This window comes from Chiloscyllium plagiosum, chromosome 5 (assembly GCF_004010195.1).
Source record: "Chiloscyllium plagiosum isolate BGI_BamShark_2017 chromosome 5, ASM401019v2, whole genome shotgun sequence".
In the NCBI taxonomy this organism is placed as follows: domain Eukaryota; kingdom Metazoa; phylum Chordata; class Chondrichthyes; order Orectolobiformes; family Hemiscylliidae; genus Chiloscyllium; species Chiloscyllium plagiosum.
Window position 1 is genome coordinate 53,197,940 of NC_057714.1, and position 22,388 is coordinate 53,220,327.

The 22,388-nt window shown below is 38.4% G+C and overlaps 1 protein-coding gene across 6 annotated transcripts in view; it reads right to left on the minus strand.

Moving 5' to 3' along the window:
• cobl (cordon-bleu WH2 repeat protein) overlaps positions 1 to 22,388 on the minus strand; it is a 369,755-nt gene that overhangs the window by 211,518 nt on the left and 135,849 nt on the right. For all 6 annotated transcript variants that reach the window (XM_043690114.1, XM_043690116.1, XM_043690115.1 and 3 more), the window contains 2 exons: positions 5,514 to 5,724; positions 4,756 to 4,984 (listed from right to left, as the gene is read on the minus strand). In XM_043690114.1, coding sequence (XP_043546049.1) covers positions 4,756 to 4,984; positions 5,514 to 5,724 — 440 coding nt within the window. The remainder of the gene's footprint in view (positions 1 to 4,755; positions 4,985 to 5,513; positions 5,725 to 22,388) is intronic.

The following is a 22,388-nucleotide window of genomic DNA, read 5'->3' on the forward strand; positions in this document are numbered from 1 at the left end:
GCAGGGAGTGTTCAGCAGGAGAAGATAAAAGGTAGGGAGGAGGGACTTGGAGGAGGGGCGTTGGAAATGTGATAGGTGGAAAGAGGTCAAGGTGAGGGTGATAGGTCGGAGTAGGGTGGAGGCGGAGAGGTCAAGAAGAAGACTGCAGGTCAGGAAGGCGGTGCCGGGCTGGAGGGATTCGGCTGAGACAAGGTGGGGGGAGGGGGGATGAAGGAACTGGTGAAGTCCAAGTTCATCCCCTGCGGTTGGAGGGTTCCCAGTCGGAAGATAAGATAAGTCTTATCTTATCTACTCCGACCTATCACCCTCACCTTGGCCTCTTTCCACCTATCACATTTCCAACTCCCCTCCTCCAAGTCCCTCCTCCCTACCTTTTATCTTCTCCTGCTGAACACTCTCTGCTCATTCCTGAGGAAGGGCCTGTGCCCGAAACGTCGAATCTCCTGTTCCCTGGATGCTGCCTGACCTGCTGTGCTGTTCCAGCAATAAAGTTGCAAATTTGATCTCCAGCATCTGCAGACCTCACTTTCTCCTCCAGTTAAGGGACAAGCACAGGCAGTACAGAAAGTTGTGCCATGTGTCTTCCTACCACAAACTTATTAGCACCGAAGTGAAAGAGTATCCAATATCAGTCGCAATGACAGTCCACCTCATTTTCAAGACCTCCCACCTCTTTCTTTGCCTTCAGGGTCTGGAAAATTCCACCCATAATCACTGACATTTTGTTCTCTGTCTTGCATTAAAATATTCCATACAACAGAGGGGAGAGACAGATGACAGACAACCACCAAAGATCAAGAAATGCCACTGAGGATCCATGGCAACTGTCAGCTTTTGATAACCAACCATATGGTGTGGTGTCGAATTGTATTCAATAGCATTTCTGTGAAGCACCTTGGGACATTTAACTACTTTGAACATTCCATATAAACAAAAGTTGTTGTTGTTATTAATCAGGATACATTACAGAGAGGACTGAGATGGAGCACAAGACTGCAACAACAGAGGAGTTCAAGGATTTGTTTGTTTTAGGAGAAAGGTAATGACAGCAGTGTTGCAAGGCAATAGAGGCAATATCAGTGGAGACAGAGTCATTAAGATGTGAGATTAGGGTAAGGACAGTGGGGCATGTTAAATAAAGCTTGGATTACTATAGTTGGAAAAAGAAAGGAAACAGCAGAGGCAGCTGGACAAATGGCCTCAAACTTGATGACAAAGAAGTTCATGAGCTCCTTAATTGTTCAAGGTAGAAGAGACAGGGAAGGTAAGCTGCGAGCTGGAAAAGATCATTTTCAGCACAGTTTTGGTTTAGTGTCATACACCCTTAACAATAGTAAATTATTTTGCATTATCTTGCAAGATTACAAAATCATAAGAATTTAATGTGAGCATTGTATTAAAACTCTTGAGTTAATGTGAGGAAAACTAATGTAAGTTATCATTCCTTTTCACATCCAGTAACAGTCATCAAGTTTTTGATTTTCACAATGGGAGACTTATTCTAGATCTGTGTCATTACGATGAGTCAAAACCCCAAAGGGCTTATGGAGATATTGGGCTTTTAATTTCAGCATGAGTTTTTTTTTAATAAGAGGACAATCTTGCAGAGTGCAGTGTGGGCCCAAGAAATGTCATTCCTGAAGAAGGGCTTATGTCCGAAACGTCGATTCTCCTGTTCCTTTGATGCTACCTGACCTGCTGCGCTTTTCCAGCAACACATTTTTAAGCTCTGATCTCCAGCATCTGCAGTCCTCACTTTCTCCAAGAAATGTCACACCTGTACAGAGTCAGGGAAAACTTCAAACAGAAAGACTCCAAAGGAGGAGATAATGAGAGGCTGACTATTCACCCCTCTATCAGCAGGATGATATACAAAAAAAGGCATAATGACAACACAACTGTTGGTATGTGCATGTTTGAGACCTCTAGAATTTTTACTAATGTGCCGTGAAAGTAAAGATAGTAAAACAGCCATTAGCATCCCTACATTGCAGGTAAAGAAAGGGAAAAGAGTCTTCTTCAATTTGAGTTCCGCCAGTCATCATTTAAAGGAACCAGGAGAAAAGAATTTCAATGATGTGCAAAGACAAGAATCTCAGAATCAACTGTTCAATTATCAATGTCAACACTACTAATATCATCCAGTGTAACGGCCACAATATTCTACCGTCTATTCTTCACAAATGACTCAGACACGCTGATATCAATATTTTTAAGCTTTTCTTTCGGACTCACAGTTTATTCCTGATGTGTGGGTGTATTACGTTTATACTTCTTTAGCCTGGTTTATTTGGTTCCTTTTAAAACAAAGTTAAAAATCACACAACACCAGGTTACAGCCCAACAGGTTTATTTCAAAGCACTAGCTTCCAAATAAACCTGTTGGACTATAACTTGATGTTGTGTGATTTTTAACTTTGTTCACCCCGGTCCAACACCCCGGCACCTCCAAATCATGACTACCTTTTGAAACAAAAATTCATTTGGTCTTGAAGAAAGGTATCCACAAGGGAAAGAAAGCTTTTAAAATTTATTCTATTGTGACCAGCTGAGGAGACAGATGAATGAAGGAGGGCTGCCTGTTCATCACCTTCACCAGAAGCTTAGTGATTTTGGAGTATTCTGTCTGGAATTGTAACAATCTGCCACAGCAAAACAGCAAATGGAGAAACAGCTCCAAAAGTACATTATATTGTTTTAACTCAGAACTGAAGCCACAGGATGTGTTTGAGACTGCAAAAAAGGCACAGTATTAACAAAAAAAAATAAAAAATTGAATTTATTGAAATCATCAATTGTCTACTTAAGTGAGCTTTAAAGTCACAGATATCTACCATAATCATATAAAACTGCAAAAAAAATTAATCTTGAAAATACTGGCTGTATTTTATATCAACCTATAAGACAATAATTAAATAGAAAATATTCTGGATTACAGAAATTCAAGTTCTTTCTTTCTCAAGGTTCTTGTTTATGTCATAGTATAATTTAGTTATGCACTGGTGGGGCCAGGGGTAAAGTATTAAAAATCATCTACAACCTATTCAGAAATAGATATAATTTGAAATAAGACTGTAAATAATTGAATCCTCAAAAATGTATTTGCTGCATGAAATCTGTTTACATCAGTGCAGATAAATGGTTCTTTTCCAAAACGCACATGGAATCTTTTAGGAGGTAATTTGAGAGCAGACTGCAATACAGTACTTAAACAATTGCTGCAAACTTTTGTGTGTGCACAGCTTAATGGGAATATTAAAGTAAACTACATTCAGTGAAAGCAACAGTTCATTTGAATTAAAGATGCAACTATGCTTCTAGTTTTTTTTTAATAAAAATAATCCAGTAGTGAAGAGCTTGTAAAGAGTTTCCAAACTGAATATCTTGGATAAGTGCTCAAAATTCAAAACTCTAGCTGAGTAGTTCTGGCATTGGCTTCTTTTTCCCTCATACATTAAATATGCAGACAAGCAAGTGAATTTTAAGAAACTGAATTGCAGAACTCTAACACACAAATTGTCTTTCACTTCTGAAGTATTTCCGCAAATAGCAAATGTCTTAATAATGCCGTGTCACGTGGCGCCTAGAGTCCAATTCTATAATATTGCATTTTATCAGATGTTAGCTACACAATTTTTTTTAACATGCAGTCACAAATTTCTCCAATGGAACAAATCCTGTGGCTTAACAAAGTATATTGTGTCTTTCAAGATAGAAACACCCTGATTTTAATACAATAATAATTAATGTGATGTAAACAGTGATGTATAAATGTAACTTTTAATGTTAGTTGCTGTAAGTTGGATTTTTGGGTTTGAGCTAGTAATTGGTGGGTTTTTCTATGAGTTTGACGTTAATAATTAACTTGTAAGTATTTTTGTAAATATAGTGATTTTAAAAATGTATAGCGTTTGAAGCCTGGCTGTTGAGTGGATGGATTTTGTTGCCTAATGGACTTCTGTTTATTTCAGATTGCTTGTATTCCAACATGGGAAGTAAAAGGACCTCCAAGGATTGTTAAAGAATTCTGGAATCAATTTTATTTGAGTTTGAGAGAGACACCCTTGGCTGTGTGGGAGAAACTTTTAGTTTCACTTTTAAATTTGGGTAATTTTTTAATCTTATGAAGACCTTTGCTGCATAGGGCAGTGCTCTTGAGAAGAGGATATAGTGAGATAGGTCCTTAGATTGAAGTGTTTGTTTTAGTTTCAGACCAGATTAAATATCTATAAATAATTATTTAAGCTGAATGCAGTGAATCTTAAGTGTATGATAGTTCCAGGAAGAAGCAATTGCAGTTCAAGCTTAAAAATTGAAGTCCCCAGTGACTTCAACCTACTGAAATGTTAGATACAGGGATACTGGTTTGAACAGAATACGAATGGTGTTTTGAGCACTGTACTGCATTAGGAATGTTGTTTTGAGACTGCACCGGTGGTGATTTGGGCACTATACAAAAGCTACTTTGTTTTTTTTTCAATTTATAAAGGAGTGTTTTGAGATTATTGCAATTATACTTCCACGGTGCATTTAAAATCTTTCAATGTGCATTGCAAGTATTTGATTATTATACTTTCTTTTAGTTCCTTTTATAATAAACTTCCATGCTGTTCTTATTAAAGCAAAATCTGCAGCATTGTGTGCTTGTCTTTAATGAGAGACAACTTTGTTAAAATCAAAACAAAATCAAGATAGGTTCATGACTGGGATCTGACTTGGCCAGTAACAACATATGCTGTTTCTGGACAAACTCACCTCTGCTCGTATCCAGAGCATACAATTCCCGGGTTTCCAAATCATTTAACGATTTTGAAAGATCTACCTTTTCCCTTCTGATGTTTTCTCTCAGAAGTACAAGGTGATCTGAATTGAAGTCACATTTCTCACATATAACTGGCAGCAGATCTTGCAAGGGTACAAATGGACTGACGCGTACCACAGTTTTTTGTGTCTTGTGGAAATTCACCACCAACCTCACAGTTTTCTGTAATTGTAAACAAATTAGATTAAGGATAACAACGTGTCCACCAGAATAGATAAATGTTTCATTTAACCACTGGTAATTTTGTAATTTTATTAGCTTTTGACATTCTATCATGAAGACATTTTCAAGAACTTTGCGCATAGAACACAATAAAGTACACATATATTCGTTGTACAATAAATTTAAACCATGTATCAAAATATGTTATCCACCAATCGGATAAATGAAGCAGCATTCATAAATTATAAAAATTCTCAAAATCTATTCAAGCTCATCCATCATCCTTCATTTCTAAGCCCCATCAAATGTGCACAAGTTATTGTTTCCTAACCTTTTGAACCTCCTTCGCCACATTGCTATGCAATTTTGTGAATATTTTGGTAAATAGAGATAAACATTAAAGTGTCTAGCGCAGCAAGTTAATTGAGCATCACATTTTGGGTGCACTGAATCATTCGAATAATGGCACAATTAATATAAAAGGGTTTGTGAAAATTACATACAACAATGCTTCTGATTTTTTACCTACTTCAGGCACTACAGGTGGGGGTCGTCTTGGCTTCTCCTCAATAACTTTCTGCTTTATGAGCACTTTGTCTATATCCAAAACTCCGACTGGAGTATTTGGCTTGAAGCCCAATGGTTTGCACGTCTCTCTGGATTGCAGTTCAAGAGTGTGATGAGTTGGATTTAAATGATATTGGCTGCACAGATCAATCAAGAGATCCATCACTGCTTTACTGTAGTGGAAAAAAATAAAATCAAAAATTATGAATGTATGCAGCCTTTCAAACTGACAAATCATCTGTGCTGAAGACTGTTAAATTAAAAACTAAAGTGTTCCTGAAACATTACATTAATAAATTTATAATTCACTTTTAATTGGTGATTTTATTTAATGTTTAATTTTTAATTGAATGGCACTTCAAACTTGCCATAGATGGCTTCTCAGGTTCCCTTGGTCACCCTTGGTCAATTTGCACATTTTATCTTTATGAGAACTGACTCAGATTAGATTACATTACATTACAGCGTGGAAACAGGCCCTTCGGCCCAACAAGTCCACCGAAGCGCAACCCACCCATACCTCTACATTTACCCCTTACCTAACACTACGGGCAATTTAGCATGGCCAATTCACCTGACCTGCACATCTTTGGACTGTGGGAGGAAACCGGAGCACCCGGAGGAAACCCACGCAGACACGGGGAGAACGTGCAAACTCCACACTGCCAGTCAGTCGCCTGAGGCAGGAATTGAACCCGGGTCTCAGGCGCTGTGAGGCAGCAGTGCTAACCACTGTGCCACCGTGCCGCCCATCTTGCTCTATATCTAAACTCTTGCTCTATATCTAAACTCAAGAAACATTAGAATACTTCTGTGATAAAAATTAAATAACTTGAAACAGAAGGTCCTGAAGAAACTCAGCAGATCTAGCAGCATTAATGGAGAAAGAACCAATGTTCACGTTTCAAATCCAGTATGAATCTTGTATATTCGACGCCATCATTGAATTTGTGTTCACCTGGGTCCTTTTGTTGGACTTTATTTAGTGACTCATATTAACCTGAACAACTGTAGAACTATTCCAAAAGAAGAGTCATATTGGACTTGAAAAGTTAACTTTGTTTCTCTCTCCACAGTTGCTGCCAGATATGCTGAGTTTCTGCAGCATTTTCTGTTTCCACTTCAGATCTCTAACATCCGTAGTACTTTGCTACTATTTGAATAGTTCTGTCATTTTTGCATGTATTTGTTTATTATCTTTATACATGTGATGAACTTTAGCTAGAATGACTTATTCCAAAGTGAAGTGAAACATATAGAGCAGCATGTATGATCAGAGTTGTTCAGTTCAATTGATGCAGTTTTGTTTCATTGTAACAACCTCAAAATAGTGAATGCGTAGGGTTGTCTAACTTGACGAAATCAGACAAGTTCTGAGGGCAGAAGCTCGTCTTTCTAAGGTTTCCTGATTTCCTCAGGGTTTTGTTGTCCAACGCCTTGTCCCTTTGTCCTCACTTCAGATTCTGCTTCAAGTCAAACCTGATTATTCACAACCCCTACTAAGCATGGAGTTCACCAGCCAAACTCAGCAATGACCTCCCCAGAGTTCAAGTGAATAGGGCTGTCACAGCATCTGATGCAAGTAGATGCGAAAATGTCAAATCATATTTTATTGTTGGTGGGATGCTAGTCTACACAACATATTTGAGACTTAAAATATATCTCAACAATCTACTTTCCTGGGAATTTAATTCTTCAAATGCAAACTTTAACTTAAAAATGCTTTTCAGTACGGCCCTCACCTTGAACCTTTCCATGAAAGGATCACAAAATTTAGAAGCATGACATTTTACAGTATCTTTCAACTGTTCACTCATTTTGAAATGGTTTCTAATTCAGTATATATGAAGCATAAAACCATAAATGCACAAAATACAATTCACAAACACAAACATTTCGAGAACTATAGAAGACAATTAAAACTATTTAGTTTGAATCAACTAGACCTCCTGGCCTATATCATTCAAGCTTCACAACTTGAGCATATAAAAGCCTTGGCTGGCACACCAATATAGGAGTCAATGAATCTTTTCGTAAACATAATTTTATTTATTAATGAAAATTAAGAACAGTGAATGAAAACTGGGATTGTATATTAGCAATTGTGTTTGTCAGTATGAGTACCATAGAGTTCCAAATGTGCATCCACAGCACCAATTTGAGTTGCAATGCCACCAGACACCAGTTCAATGAGGCTGTTAGTGTATAAAAGTTTGTGGCGATGCAAAACTTGGCAAAATTATAAATATTGAGCACGATAATAGAAGACCTCAGTAGACTACAGCAATAGGAAGCTACACGGCACATGCAATTTAATAAAGGGAAAGTGCGAAGGTATTTACAATTTTAGAGAAACAAAATGGAGAGTCAGTATCATATACAGGGTGCTATCTTGAGGAGGTGTCCTGATGAAAGGACATCTGCCTTAAATGTAATGCTTTCATAGAACCTCCACAGTGTGGAAGCAGGCCATGTGGCTTATCAAGTCACTAACTCTCCAAAGACCATCCCATTCAAACCCAAATTCCTACCCTATCCCTTTAACTCTTCATTTCGCAAAGCTAATCCACCTAGGCTATACATCCCTGGAAACTATAGGCAATTTAGAATGGGCAATCCACCTAACCCAGGCATCTTTGGACTGTAGGAGGAAACTGGAGCACCCGGAGGAAACTCATGCAGACACGGGACAATGTGCAAACGCCATACAGACATTGCCTGTAGTTAGAATCAATAGTTCTATGAGGCAGCAGTGCTAACCACTGTGCTGTCCTCAAAATTCTCTCCTCAAGTGGTGCTGGACCTGCTGAGTATTTGCCACTTTTTAAAATTGCAAACTTCTAGCATCTGCATTATTATGCTTTTGGATTAATGTTCAAATCATTGCCATTTCTCATCTAGGAATATCTGCCTTGAAGAAATTTCACTCTTCTTTCCAACGGGACTTCCAATAGTCTCTTCTACCTTGTTCATCTGCTTTCAATTTGCTTTACTGTTTATCAGATAGCTCAAGAAGACCACTTCAGCAATTGCCTTCAGCGTCAATTTATTCCAACTTGATGGATTCCAACTTAATCTCTACTCTTCTTGTAAGAATCACAGATACATCCAAGATACTCAGACCTCTTCAAAACACTGATCTTACTGCATTACAGATACATTCTCAATGCATGTTGCACACATGAACAGTCACACTCTGCCCTTTAGGAAACATGAACTCTTTCTATCTCAAAGCTGTCCTGGTCCATAATTCATCTTCTGCCTCATTAGGTGGGTCAAAAAAAATCTTTTCATTTCCTTTCAGATGCAAAAAATTGCAAGTTGCACTAACTCACAGGTACAACACCAATCTAGATCTTCTTTCCTTTCTCTTCTCTCTGAACTCATCATTTCCTCAAATCTCACCCTTTACCATTCACTGACAATATCTTGACCTTCCCCTGTCAAACTCTGAACATCCATCTTCAGCAACTATCTCAGATTCTTCCATTTACATGTCCCCCCAATCGTGACCCCGATCAAAACATACACAACATTCAATTTTGAGCTCAGCATGGAACTGAGCTGTTCTTCCATTGTACCTACCTTTGAGCCCACTTCTTTGATTAGGACCAACCAACTTAACAAATTCCTTCACATGTTTCTAATATTCTCTCCCCTCCCTCTAATCTCTTACCTTAACTACATATTTTCATTGAGAACTAGACATCAGCAATCTAAAATTCTCTGCTCCTCTTCTCTGCCATTCTAACCAATTTCTCTCTGAACTTGCTGAAGTCCACTGTGATAGATCCAACCTTAACGTCATCATCCAATGTATCAACACAAATATCACTAGTATTGTATGAATTTCTATCTACCAGCGGCCAAATGCCAACTATCAGCACTTTCTCCTACCTCCCTGTGAACCATGTCATCATTACTGACTATCAGGTCATTATGTCAAAGACTATCACTAACTTTACCATGTCTTCCCTCCATAACCTCTAACTTATAGCACCCCTCCAAACTCAAGAAGCACACTTCTATTCCCCTCCTAACATTAATAAAAAAAGCTTTTGCAGCTTGCTCCCACTTCATTGAACTTATTTCTTTCAGTCAATTCCATTTTTTCTTTCTTGTATACTCTTTATGTATCTTCATCCATGACTCTTCTGTTGTCCTGTGTCACTTCAATATTTTCAAGTTTCCTGGCTCCAACTATTTCCTCTTCACTATAGATCCCCAATCCTTTCAAACCCTATCTCCACTAGAACAGTCTCAGAGCTATCCATTTCTACCTTAAACCAAGGTACAATTTTCATTCTGAATTAGCTTTCCTTCAAACTCCACTCCTTATGCATTCCTGATGAAAGGTCATTGGCCTGAAATGTAACTCTAATTCCCTCTACAAATGTTGTCTGACCTGCTGAGTACTTTGTTGATTTCGTTTTTGTATAAGTGACTCAACTTGCTTCGACATTGCAAGTTTAGTACAGTAAAATATTACAAGGGACTTCAAGGGACCTTACCAAAGAAGATTTTCTACTAAACCACATAAGACATTTTTAGGACTGATCAGGTAGCTTTTAGGAAATATCTTAAATAATGTATAGAGTCCATTTCTTCATTACGTCGCAATTCCAGAGGTCCTTCAACCACAGCACCTACATCTCATGCAGAGTTGTTGCCTTCCTGAATGCTGTAGCTGTCTAATACATCTCTGAACACTGTGTATTAACACTACAAACTTTGATGGTGCTATAGAGTCTAATGTCTTAGCCATAGTGTTACAACATTGTCAAACAAATTAGGGAGAGTCTACATCTAAGAGCAATAACTTGCGTTACTTTATTCAGTATGATTAAATGGAAAGCTTCCCAAATCAATTGCAAATACATTCATCATATACTTTCAACCGTGCTCCACATTTAGGTTTTTTTTGTGGATAACAGTAGCCAATCAACTGTCACGTAAAGCTCAATTTTTCGTTCAACAAAATAACTCCTTTAGGCGCTTGTCATTCAACCTCTTGCAGAGCTCAAAAAGAAGTATTTTTGCAGACATTAAAAGAATTTCATGGGGCATGCTACGGAGAGGGTGCTTTTACAGCTTTTCATTTACAGAGGGAGGCATAAGTAATGACTGCTATTATCACAGTTCTAGGGAGGATCTATTGTACTTGGAAGAGGTATTAATGGCTGGGGTCGTCCAAATAATTATTTATGATTTCTACAAAAAGAATTCAGTGAGGAAACCTGACAGGTGAAAGAAAAACTATCATGTTGTTTGCTTGTCAAGTTTGAGGGGGGAAGTCGCTCTTTAATAGACATCACATGATATGTCAGCAGTCCAAACTTCACAAGAATGAAATGCAAAGATACAAACATGTATGCTCTGTAGCCTTCTCTATAGATTTCGATTCAAAGGAATGTTAGCATTTTCTATGAATCTTCTCAAAAACAAAGATAAAACTGTTTGCACAATGAGCACAGAACATCTACCTTAAAAGTAATTGCTTGCATTTATTTTCCTTAATCAAGTACACCCAAAATTAGATTATTCACCTCATGGCAATTGCTATCTTCAAACTTTTCTTCGCAGCATTACAGTTGAAGCAATAATGAAAGATTTCCAAATTGTTGAATAATCAGTAATTAGATTTATCTGATCAAACAGACAGATAACTCAATCAATTTGTTTGGTAACTTAAGCATGTGGCAGTTTTCTATACTGCTGCCATATATATCTGTCTTCAAACCAAGTTCTTGTCTATTCAAATCCCCAGGTTTCCATCCATGGGTATAAAGGAAGTCGGTGAAAATGTAGCACATAACCCAAACTATAATTTTGCAATGTTTCTCAACGTATGGAAAGTTATTTTGGATTGGAAAATTATGCGTGTCACTCTGCTATTTTAGCAAAATAACCGAAGGAAACCAGGGAATTATAGATAAGGTGGCCAACTGTGATTGAAAAATTGTTAGAATTCCTAATTAAGGATTGGGTAAGCAAATACATTAAGTGGAATTTTCCCTCCCGTGACATTGTGAGAGTGACGAGACATAAAGTGACTAAACAAGGCAAGAATGAAAAAAATCTGAAACTCGACAATGAGAAAAACTCACATAATCTTACCCTTAAGCCTTAAATTGTGACTGAGATTTTGGATAAGATTTGTAGCTCAGGTTATGGATCAGGTTGTAAATTTGCTCTCTGATCTGGTAGAATTGTTCTCAGGCATTTTGCCACCAAGCCAGGTAGCACCATCAGTGAGTCTCCAGTGAAGCACTGGTGTTCTTCCCCACTTGCTATTTATCTGTCTTGGTTTGTTGTGGTAGGTGATAGTCCCAATTTGTTGTGGTAGGTGATATCATTTCCAATTCTGTTTCCGAGAAGTTAGTAAATGGGGTCCAAATCTATATGAAGGGATGATGAAAGGCTTTTGCCCAAAATGTTGATTTGCCTGCTCCTCGGATGCTGCCTGACCTGCTGTACTTTTCCAGCACCATTCTAATCTTGACTCCAAATCTATATGTTTGTTAATGAAGTTCGGGTTAGAATGCCTGGACTCATGGAATTCCTGTTTGTGTCTTTGTTTAGCCTGTCCCAGGATGGATGTATTGTCCCAGTCGACTAGTGTCCCTCTTTGTCTGTGTGTATGGATACCAGTGATAGTTGGTCATGTCTTTTGGTGGCTACTGGTGCTCACGTATCCTGGTGGCAAGTTTCCTGCCTGTCTGTCCAATGTTCCTGTCCTGGCAGGGTATTTTGTATATGATGTTCGTTCTGCTCTTTTTTAGTATGGGGTCCTTTAAATTCATTAGGACCTATTTCAAGGTGATGGCAGGTTTGTGGGCTACCATGATGCCTCGGGGCCACAACAAACTGCAGTACACAGGAACTATGAGAAGCTGAGGAAAAAGATCTATACAACGTATTCATGAATAATGGGGTTGCACAGTGGCTCAGTGGTTAGCACTGCTGCCTCACAGCGCCAGGGACCCAGGTTCGATTCCAGCCTCGGTTGACTGTCTGTGTAGAGTTTGCACATTCTACTCTTGTCTACATGGGTTTCCTCCGAGTGCTCCGGTTTCCTCCCACAATCCAAAGATGTGCAGGTTTTGTAAATTGGCCTTGCTAAATTGCCCATAGGGTTAAGGGATGTGTAGGTTAGGTGCATTAGTCAGGGGTAAATATCAAATAATAGGGTTGGGGAATGGCTCTATGCGGGATACTGTATGGAGGGTCCGTGTGGACTTATTGGGCCGATGGGCCTTTTTTCACACTGTAGGGATTCTATGATTCTAATGGGTACCCAATAGGCGCAGTCAATCGATTCCTGCACAACTGACCTAAATAAGAAGACAGAAAACACTCAGAGACTCTAGTTACCCTGCCATACATCAAAGACATCTTGGAGATGATGACCAGACTATTCTGGCCCTTAGGCATCATGATAGCCCATAAACGTACACCACATTGAAACAGCTCCTGATGAATTGTAAGGACCCCACACCAACAACAACAGAACAAACATCATATACAAAAGACTGCAACAAACATTACATTGGATGGACAGGCAGGAAGCTAGCCACCAGGATACATAAGGACAAACTAGCCACCAAAAGACATGACCAACTATCACTGGTATCCATACATACAGACGAGGAGAGCCACCAGTTCGATTGGGACAATACATCCATCCTGGGACAGGCTAAACAAAGACACGCATGGGAACTCCAAGAGGCCTGGCATTCAAACCAGAACTCCATTAACAAATATATAGATTTGCACCCCATTCACTAACTTCTCCGAAACAGAGCCGGAAATTATATCACCCATCACAACAAACTGAGACAGACAAATAGCAAGCAGGGCAGAACACCAATGCTTCACTGGAGGCTCACTGATGATGTTACCCAGTATGGTGACAAAATGCCTGAGAACAAATTGACTAGCTCAGCAATCGAATTTACAACATTAAATGGTGACTTCAGAATCACACTCTTGAATATGCAACAAAAAAAGCAATGACACCAATACAGAGGGTAGTAGCGTTTCACTCAGTGCTAAAGTCAGGTTGCACTAAATAGGCAATATCACCCATACTAAAGCTGGATGCTTCCAGGAAGGCAAAGTCTTTAATTATGGTAAATGACTTATTTCCATGCATTTATATATCATAAATACCCCAACTTGCCCTGGTCATATCACACTTTCACTTCACTTCACCTCTCCTTCATTAAAAAACCAAGAGATTAAAAAAGCCCAACAGGTAAAACAGCATGGGAACTTTTCGGCTGCAGCTCATTGAATGCTTGTCCCACAATCATGTAACTGTTTTCTCTGCACGACATCCCTGCATGCTTCGTGACCACTATTCTCAACACTTCATCCTCACAATGTGTCACAAAGCACCAGTCTCACAAACTCACATCTGCTCTTGAACCAACTCAGTTACTACTACAAGTCTTGAACACCCTATTCATTCTCACTCAAGTTACTGCATGCAACTCATGCATTTACACAGGATGCTTTTGAGCTGACATAGACAAAGCATCTTGGCATGCCTTGTTCACACTCACTAATTTTAGTACTGACTTGGATCCATCCAGTGAAATACCCAAGGTAATTTTCGAAGTCATGAACTTTCAAGGTAAAGTGGATATATTAATTGTGATGTGAACAGTCTCCTTTCCAGGTTACTGAACATCTTTGTCAAACTGGCATCATGTTCCTATGCCTGAGCCTGTCTCTGCAACGTGATGAAGTCATTTATGGCAGAGAACAGGGCACAAATTCAGCCTGGGACGAAGCAGGCTGGCCTCTGCCAGTCCTCTGAGTGTCAGAAACCTGGGGGCTTTTTCCTTGAAAAGCTACAGAGAGGTGTCAGTGATGTGCTCAACAATTGTGTCCCCAGGTTTAATTTAAATAGAGCATCTACTGAGGTGAAAGTCTCTACAAATCATGCAGGTTAGCATCCAGTTGATGTTTATTCCAAGGGATCTGTGTCTGCTTCCTTGGAGATGGAGCTGAGGCTCTCCAATACTAGCCTTTTCGCAGAGGTTTCTTAGGTACTAACTTTCTCTCATACCTATGTAATTGCTTTTATTTAAGTTCACATTTCACTTTTGGATTGAGGTTGTCAGACTATAATCCAAAGAGAAATTTTATTATAAACACTCTCACGTAGAACATTGGAATGGGTGAAGAGAGCAGAGAAATTAAAATGGCCAATATCATGTCAACAGTTCTCAACGAATAGATTGGGTGTAGGTAAGAGATCAAGGGGATGGGTCCAGATGGAGGGACAGTATGGAAGATGAGAAAAAGGATCCATAGAGAGTGAGGAGGAGACACCTGGGCATAGAGATAGAAAAAGATTGAACGTCATGTCCTGCCTAAAATTCATTGAGGTAGGGACACAAGAAATAAAGCAAAAAGCAAAATCCTTTGCTGAGCACAGAGCGATCAGCATCAGAATGTGGAAGGTCAGAAGGTACAGTAAACACACAAGAGGTGGGGTTAGAAGATGGGATGGAGTTAGAGGGAAGAGAACGGGAAGAAGGATCCAAAGACAAATCATTCCATGTCAGTTTTCAGAGCTTCTGGTCCTTAACACTTAAAAAGAGAAAAGATTTCTTGTCAAGGAATCAAATGAGAGCAAGAATGAAAGGGAACTGGGGACATGGAGAGCCTTGTGCAGCATGAGGGAGTGCTGATGAGAGAGAGGTCAAGATTGTGCACGTGCTGACGCATCACATTGACCATGGATCTCAGGATGTGATGAGAACAGCAATCTCAGGAGTATTGTATGCTATGCAGATACCTGTAATCATGGATAGATTTAAAACATGAAGGATGGAATTTCAGTCAGAATATGTATGGGCTATGTTGAGGCTTGAGGCAGTCACAGAAGAAAAACATTTTCTTGTGAAAAACAGTCTTGACAACCACTTTATCAAACTCTAGGAAGGAAACAAAAAGCATTGGAGATGCAAAAAGATTGCTTCTTCCTGGTCACTTCCTCTATGTAACTATGTGTGTAGAACAAGTGATGTTAGGTGTATCACCTGATCAAACCTGGAAATATCCTGGTACAATGAAACTTATCAACTTTACAGCCACTGACAGCGCAGTTCTTGCCCTGCACAAGGTCACAGGCCTGCTTGTACAAGGCATCAGATTTCAGTGGACACCTCCTGTGTAAAATGGAGCTGATGCACACACTTTTCTGGGCTTAGGCTGAGATCAGGAAATGATCCCAAAATACCCTTGGTGAATTAGATCTCTTGCTTAGAGCACCTCCCCTTTTACTTCTTTCTCTAAACATTTTGCTCTTTTTTCTACTGCCTGTGTTCAGATTCCCTTTCATGACCAAAGGATATGGCAACCACAGCTGCTGTGAGTGGGAGAAAGTGATTTAACCAGAAACCCTGAGGTCGCAATCAAGGCCTTCTCCTAAAGTAGCACTATTCCCTGTTCAGTTACTTGCTTTAAACAACAGTGGGAAAATCATCGCATTTCCACAAAATCATCAGGCTCGTAGAAATTAATGAACAGTTAATTTGCAATTAGTTGATGATTTCTTTAAAAAGCACTGGCTAGGAGTTCTTCCTGTAGCTGAATGCATGTTCTGCTCTGAGTATTGAAGAAAACTGTTAGTTAAAGTGGCAAAGTTGAAAATGGCAGTGCTGAGGTTACATTTGCATTAAAGACTAATTGATATTATAATTATCTATTCTGCATACTTCAGAGCACACTCTTAATATCTGTGCCAACACCTCAGCAAAATAGTACCTATAATACCTCGAAAATGGATGTTTTAGTACTTCTGGGTGAAAATAAACTAAGCCTTAGCCTTGGAACAAAGGGCATCTGTTTTGTGATTTGACGAGTAAAATGTCTATTTCACCATTCCATAAGTTAAGAAAACTGTCCTTTAAATTTCAGACAAGGTGTACAAGCACAATGTAAGCATAATGTTAGAGTCCATGCAAACATTTAGCAAATGTTTTTAAAAACCACAGAAACATGCAATAAATGTGCTAAAAATGTGTATTGAGAAAATTAAAATAATTAACAACATGTAGTTTCCATGTAAGAGCACTCCAAACTGAAAAGGTTATAAATCTCAGCTCACAAAATATAATACTGCATTTTTATCTTAAATGATTTGAGTACTTTAGCCGCAATACAGACATTTCAGAACTTGTCAAAATATTTGCATCCATAAGATGTCAGATTGATGTATGTGAACAAAAAATTCAATAGCATTGCACAGCAACAGATTATCTGGCTGTGGGTTTTTTACACAATGGTTTAATTATGGCTTTGTTTCCATCCCATACAAAAGTGCTGAATAACAGTGCAATTAGTAAGAATAACTACAGTACCACAGAGGCCTATCTAATGATTAACGGTTGCATGCCATGTTGTTTCTGCATGAATGTGTGCATGAGATTGAGTGTTTCCTATTGAGCAGATGTGTAAAAGACTTCAGTTTTGGACTTCATTGCTGGGACATTTGATAGATTTTTCCAGAACTTTTCTCTTAATGCCCAGTGATGTGGCCAGGCCTCAATCGATGAATCACTTAGTGGTTGATAATCAGTTCACATTCAGTTACAGCACAGTTATGGTTTATGACAACTTGCTCACCAGGTATATTTATGGTTTCATTATTTGAAGTGTTTTAAAACTGTGTTGTGAGCACATTTGAGAAGACAGCTTAAAGAATTTATTTTATGAATGCAGTTTCAAGAAGTACTGAGAGAGAGAGAGAAATAGTTATGAACTCTCATTCTTTATCCCAAAAATTCTACCAGTCCAAAGGAAAAGAATGGTCAATCATTGACAAACAGATGGGTGAGTAACGTTGAGGTTGCATTTTGTAAGACAGAATTATCATTATAATTACTAGTTTATGCGTCACTATGCCATTTGCAGATTAGTGAAAAAGCTGGATCACAGCTTCTCAAACATCAAGCATTAGGTAATCTTGCCAGAAACAAGAGAACTAAATTAAAAAGGAGCTCCAGTTTGGAATTTTGAACTAACTTTTGCTCCAAGAACATAAATTGGCACAAGAAACATAAATCAAGGTTATTATTCTCTCAGTTAAATACATTTATAAAGATACAGTAATTAAAATCAAATGCCATTCATCAATGTGGAACACTCAAAGAATGAATCCTCTTCCCCATTCTAACCCCAACATGTTTACATGATCAGTTTGATAATTAAAACATAGTGGCTATTCTCAGAGGCTATTGCTAGATTTAATTTTCCCCAAATTTTGTGTGAAAATATTGCCTGCAAGCTCTCTCGCCTTTTATGGAACTGCTGCGCAGGGAACCTGTGGAAGCTGGAGAAATAGGAAGTGACAATGACGACCGCAATGTACATATATAAAAGTAGTCACCATTTCCTGGCATTCAAGTGCAATTTCTTAATATAAATGCTTGGCTTAAACCAAACAGTTGGATTGTGGCATTCTTTGCCATTGCTCTATTAACATCAACATGCCATGTTAACCTATTATTTTCTTCTTCTTAGGAGGTGCAGGTGCCACAAAAACCAGAGTTCCTTCCTTTCCTTTACCTCTCACCCAAATTCTCCCATTGTGCCATTTTTATTCTTTATACTAGTCATCAATTCAGTGACATCTAATTCAATGTTAATCAGTGCTGGGTTTAAAGCACAAATTGTGAACAGGATGGTGCAGTGAGTGTTAATGTGCCATTGACTAAGTTAATGGGGTGATGGCTTTGCTATTCATGAAGTTTGCTGAAGAGCTTTCTGGTAGTTTTAGGAATGGTTAGTTGTGATGTAAAAAGTATTTAGCAGATTATTAGAAATTTATTCCAAAAATATGAGGGAGTCTAGCACAATTATCATGTCAACTATACAAGTGTATCATATTAAAAACATATTTTAGCCTAACAGATCTGAAGTCTAGGTTAAAGATTGTTTCAATATTCAAGCGGCTCAATATCTTTTCAGATATTGTGTGAAATTTACTAAAGAATTAGTGGATTTACTGCTGTGCTGCGTACAGGAAATTGGGGATCACTGGGAAAAATATTAAAATGATTTCATGTGATACAAGCTTCACTGGCATTTGGTGCTTATCCCTAATTACATTTTAGAAGGTTTTGATGAGTCACCAGAAGAGTGTGACATGGCGATGTTACTGGACTAGTGATTCAGAGACTCAGGATATTGCTCTGTGGACATAAATTCAAATCCCAACATGTCAGCTGGACTTTAAATTAATTATTATTTAATCTGAAATTAAAATCTAGTCTCAGTGGTGTTCTTTGGTGAAAGGTCTGCTCAGAGCAAGTTAAACTGGTTGCCTTCTGATATTAGAGTGGTGCTGGAAAAGCACAGCAGGTCAGGCAGCATTCGAGGTGTAGGAAAATTGACGTTTTAGGCAGAAGCCCTTCATCAGGAATGAGGCTAGGAGCATCCAGAGTGGAGAGATAAATAGGAAGGGAGTGGGGCTGAGGAGAAGGTAGCTAAGAGTGCAACTTGTGGATGGAGGTGGGATGAAGGTGATAGGTCGGAGAGGAGGGTGGAGCGGATAGGTGGGAAGGAAGATTGGCAGGTAGAACAGGTCGAGAGGATGGTGCTGAGCTGGCAGGTTGGAGCTAGGACCTAGCATGTCAGTCAGTTGAATCAGAATTGAACAGCCTCTGAGAAGTGGCACTGAGATTATGCAAAAAGCTTTGCCAACATTATAATTGCATATAGCCTCATTTTAGCACTACTTGGCATGAACCTTTGAAAGATAAGGTGTATTCTTAACCTACGCAGATGCTGGAACTGTTGGGGAAGCAAGGTACAACACAGCAAAAGAACCCACTCTCAGACACAAAACTATGAGCCCTTAGTTCAGGAGGTACACAAGAGGAGTATTTTATTCAAAATGGGCAAGGAGGCCCTCCAGTTCTAAAGCTATATATATGTGGCATATGAAGATTAATTCACCGATTAACGTTTGGTTTAATCCAGACATTTACATTGAGAGATTGCACTCGAATGCCATGAAATGATGACTTCTTTTATTTATGTACAATTATCAAATCACAGTTGTCATTGTCTTTTGTAAGGTTCATTCAATAAGCAATTATTATAAGCAAAGTTATTATTGTAATAAATGGCAAAACTAGTTCATGAATAAGCTACTATTCAAAGATCTTTCTGTTCCTGCCAGCTTCTTGAGATTTGTTTCCTCAATGGACACCTCAAGGTCTATACTGAAACAGCAACTTTATTTCAGAAGCTTTAGCGAGGCAACTTTCAGAGTACAGGCTCAATCACTTCCAAACTAAGCTTATCAAGCAACTAAAGTCATAAAATGTATTTCTTATCTCTCTTAAAACCTTTGTATGTCTGCTTTCCACCAAGCCATTTGATGCTTTGTCAACAGCATTTGGTTTTCAATGCTCATTAAGCTACTGTCTTAATTTCTAAGGAGTAAATTCCCTTGCTAATCCAAAAGGTCCAAAGAGCTCCATATTCCAATTCCACATCATCCTTCAATATAAATATGAATTCCTAATATTCCCCATTCTCCCCACCAAAATATGCTACTATAAATTGCATCACATCTCTGCATTAAATTTCATCTGGTGGGTATCTGCCCATGCCACCAACCTGTGTCCTTTCGACGTCTTTATTACTATTCTCATCGTAATACACCATACTTCAATGTCATCCACAGATTTTGAAATTGTCATACTGTATACCCAAGTTCATTAGTACATATATAAGTAAAGGCATGGTCCAGTACCAATCTCTGGGACTCGAGAACACATCTTTCTTCAGTACAAAAATAACCAGTCTCCACTTCACTCTGTTTCCTGTCATTCAGTTGACTGTTCATCTGTGCTGACACTTTCTTTTTTATTCCATGGACTTCAAACTTGGAATTAAGTTAGTTACGTGGCACTTCATCAAACACTTCTTGAGAGTCCACTCAGACTACATTCATGATATTACTGTCTTAATTAAATGTTACCTCATTAAAAAAACTCACATGAATTTATTTAAACACAATTTGCTTTAAAAAAATCCGTTAGCAATCCTTAATTAATCCACATTTGTTAAATCATCTATTAAGTTTGTCCCTAGATTACAATTTCTAACAATTTCCCATCACAAAGATGAAACTGCTCTATAGTAGCTGGGTTTATCCTTATGTTCATTTTTGAACACAGGTGTAAAAATTGGAGTGCTTCAATTCTCTGGCACCACTCATGTATCAAAGAAGGATTAAAATAATTTCACTACTATCCCCACAATTTACACCCTTGCTTTGCTCAGCATGCTCACATGTACCCCATCTGTCCTAGTGACTTAGAGTCATAGAATCATAGAGATGTATAGCACGGAAACAAACCTTTGGTCAAACTCATCCATGCCGACCAGATATCCAAACCTGATCTAGTCCCATTTGCCAGCATTTGGCCCATATCCCTCCGAACCCTTCCTATTCATATATCCATCCAGATGCCTTTTAAATGTTATAGTTGTATCAGCCTCCATTATTTCCGATGGCAGCTCATTCCTACATACACAACCCTCTGCATGAAAAAGTTGCCTCTTAGGTCCCTTTTATACCTTTCCCCTCTCACCCTAAACCTATGCCCTCTCATTCAGGACTCCCTCAAACCAGGGAAAAGACCTTGTTTATTTACTCTAACCATGCCCCTTTATATTGTAAAATGCCTTGCACTGTTTGTTATTTCATTCAATTGAAATACCGTCAGCCTTTTTCGAGATGTTTATCACTTTTTAGCTCATCCAATATTTTAACCAACTTTTACATTAAGTTATATTATTCTTATTTGTATATCCATAGATGACATTGGATTCCTATTTCAATGCAATTCTCATATTCACTTTTAACCTTTCATATTTCCTTGTTCCTTTCCCCTGTTAGCTGTGTATATTTATCCTGGTTCTTACCAGTCAATCTAGCCTCTGCCATATTTCTGCTTTCTCTCTCAATCTATATATTGAATTATTCAAGCTAATACCTCACTAGAATAAGTCCATTGTTCTTTTTCAGTTCTGTCTGCCAATTTTTTATCTTAATTTACTCAGGACCGATCTGATCTCACTCCCCAGAAAAAGGCTCTCCTTCAATTAAGAACTTCTCTTCTCGATGGCTCCTTTTTCATTTCTATAAATAAGCTAACCTTTATGATACTATGATCACAGTACCGAATTTTGATCCCAATGACCCACTTCATTCCTATAAAGCAGCATCATTTCTATCCTCATCATGTTTGGAGCATACAGAGCAACACGTTTGTTAATACACTTCACAAGCTCTTCTCCCTTCTACTCTTTGCAGTATGACTACCTCAGTCTAAATGAGGTTAATTCAAGTCCCTCACTATCACTATTCTATGGTTCTGTTATCCCTTTGGGATTTCTCTGCAAATTTGCTCCTCCGAATATTTCCCTTTAGACAATGTTCGATAATGTACACCCATTAGAATAATAGTTCCTTTATTGTTTCTTGACTCTAATCAGGCTGGAAGAGTTGTAATAACTTTAACAAAGTAAATAGACTTTGTATTTGTAAACATTGGGACTGAACCCTGCTAAACTAAAAGAGGGGACTTAAGATACTGACGTTGTAATTGTGGTGGTAAAAGCCTGTACAAGGAGACACAGAGGTAAAAATGGATTGGGACTCCACAATTACACTTCATGACCAGAGGTGAAATGCCTCTAATTTCATCAAATTGACATCACAGTAAAAATAAGGATGAGCAAAAAAAAGAAGCCAAAATTGTTCAATGAACTGAGGCATTCAAAGAGCAGATTGAGATAT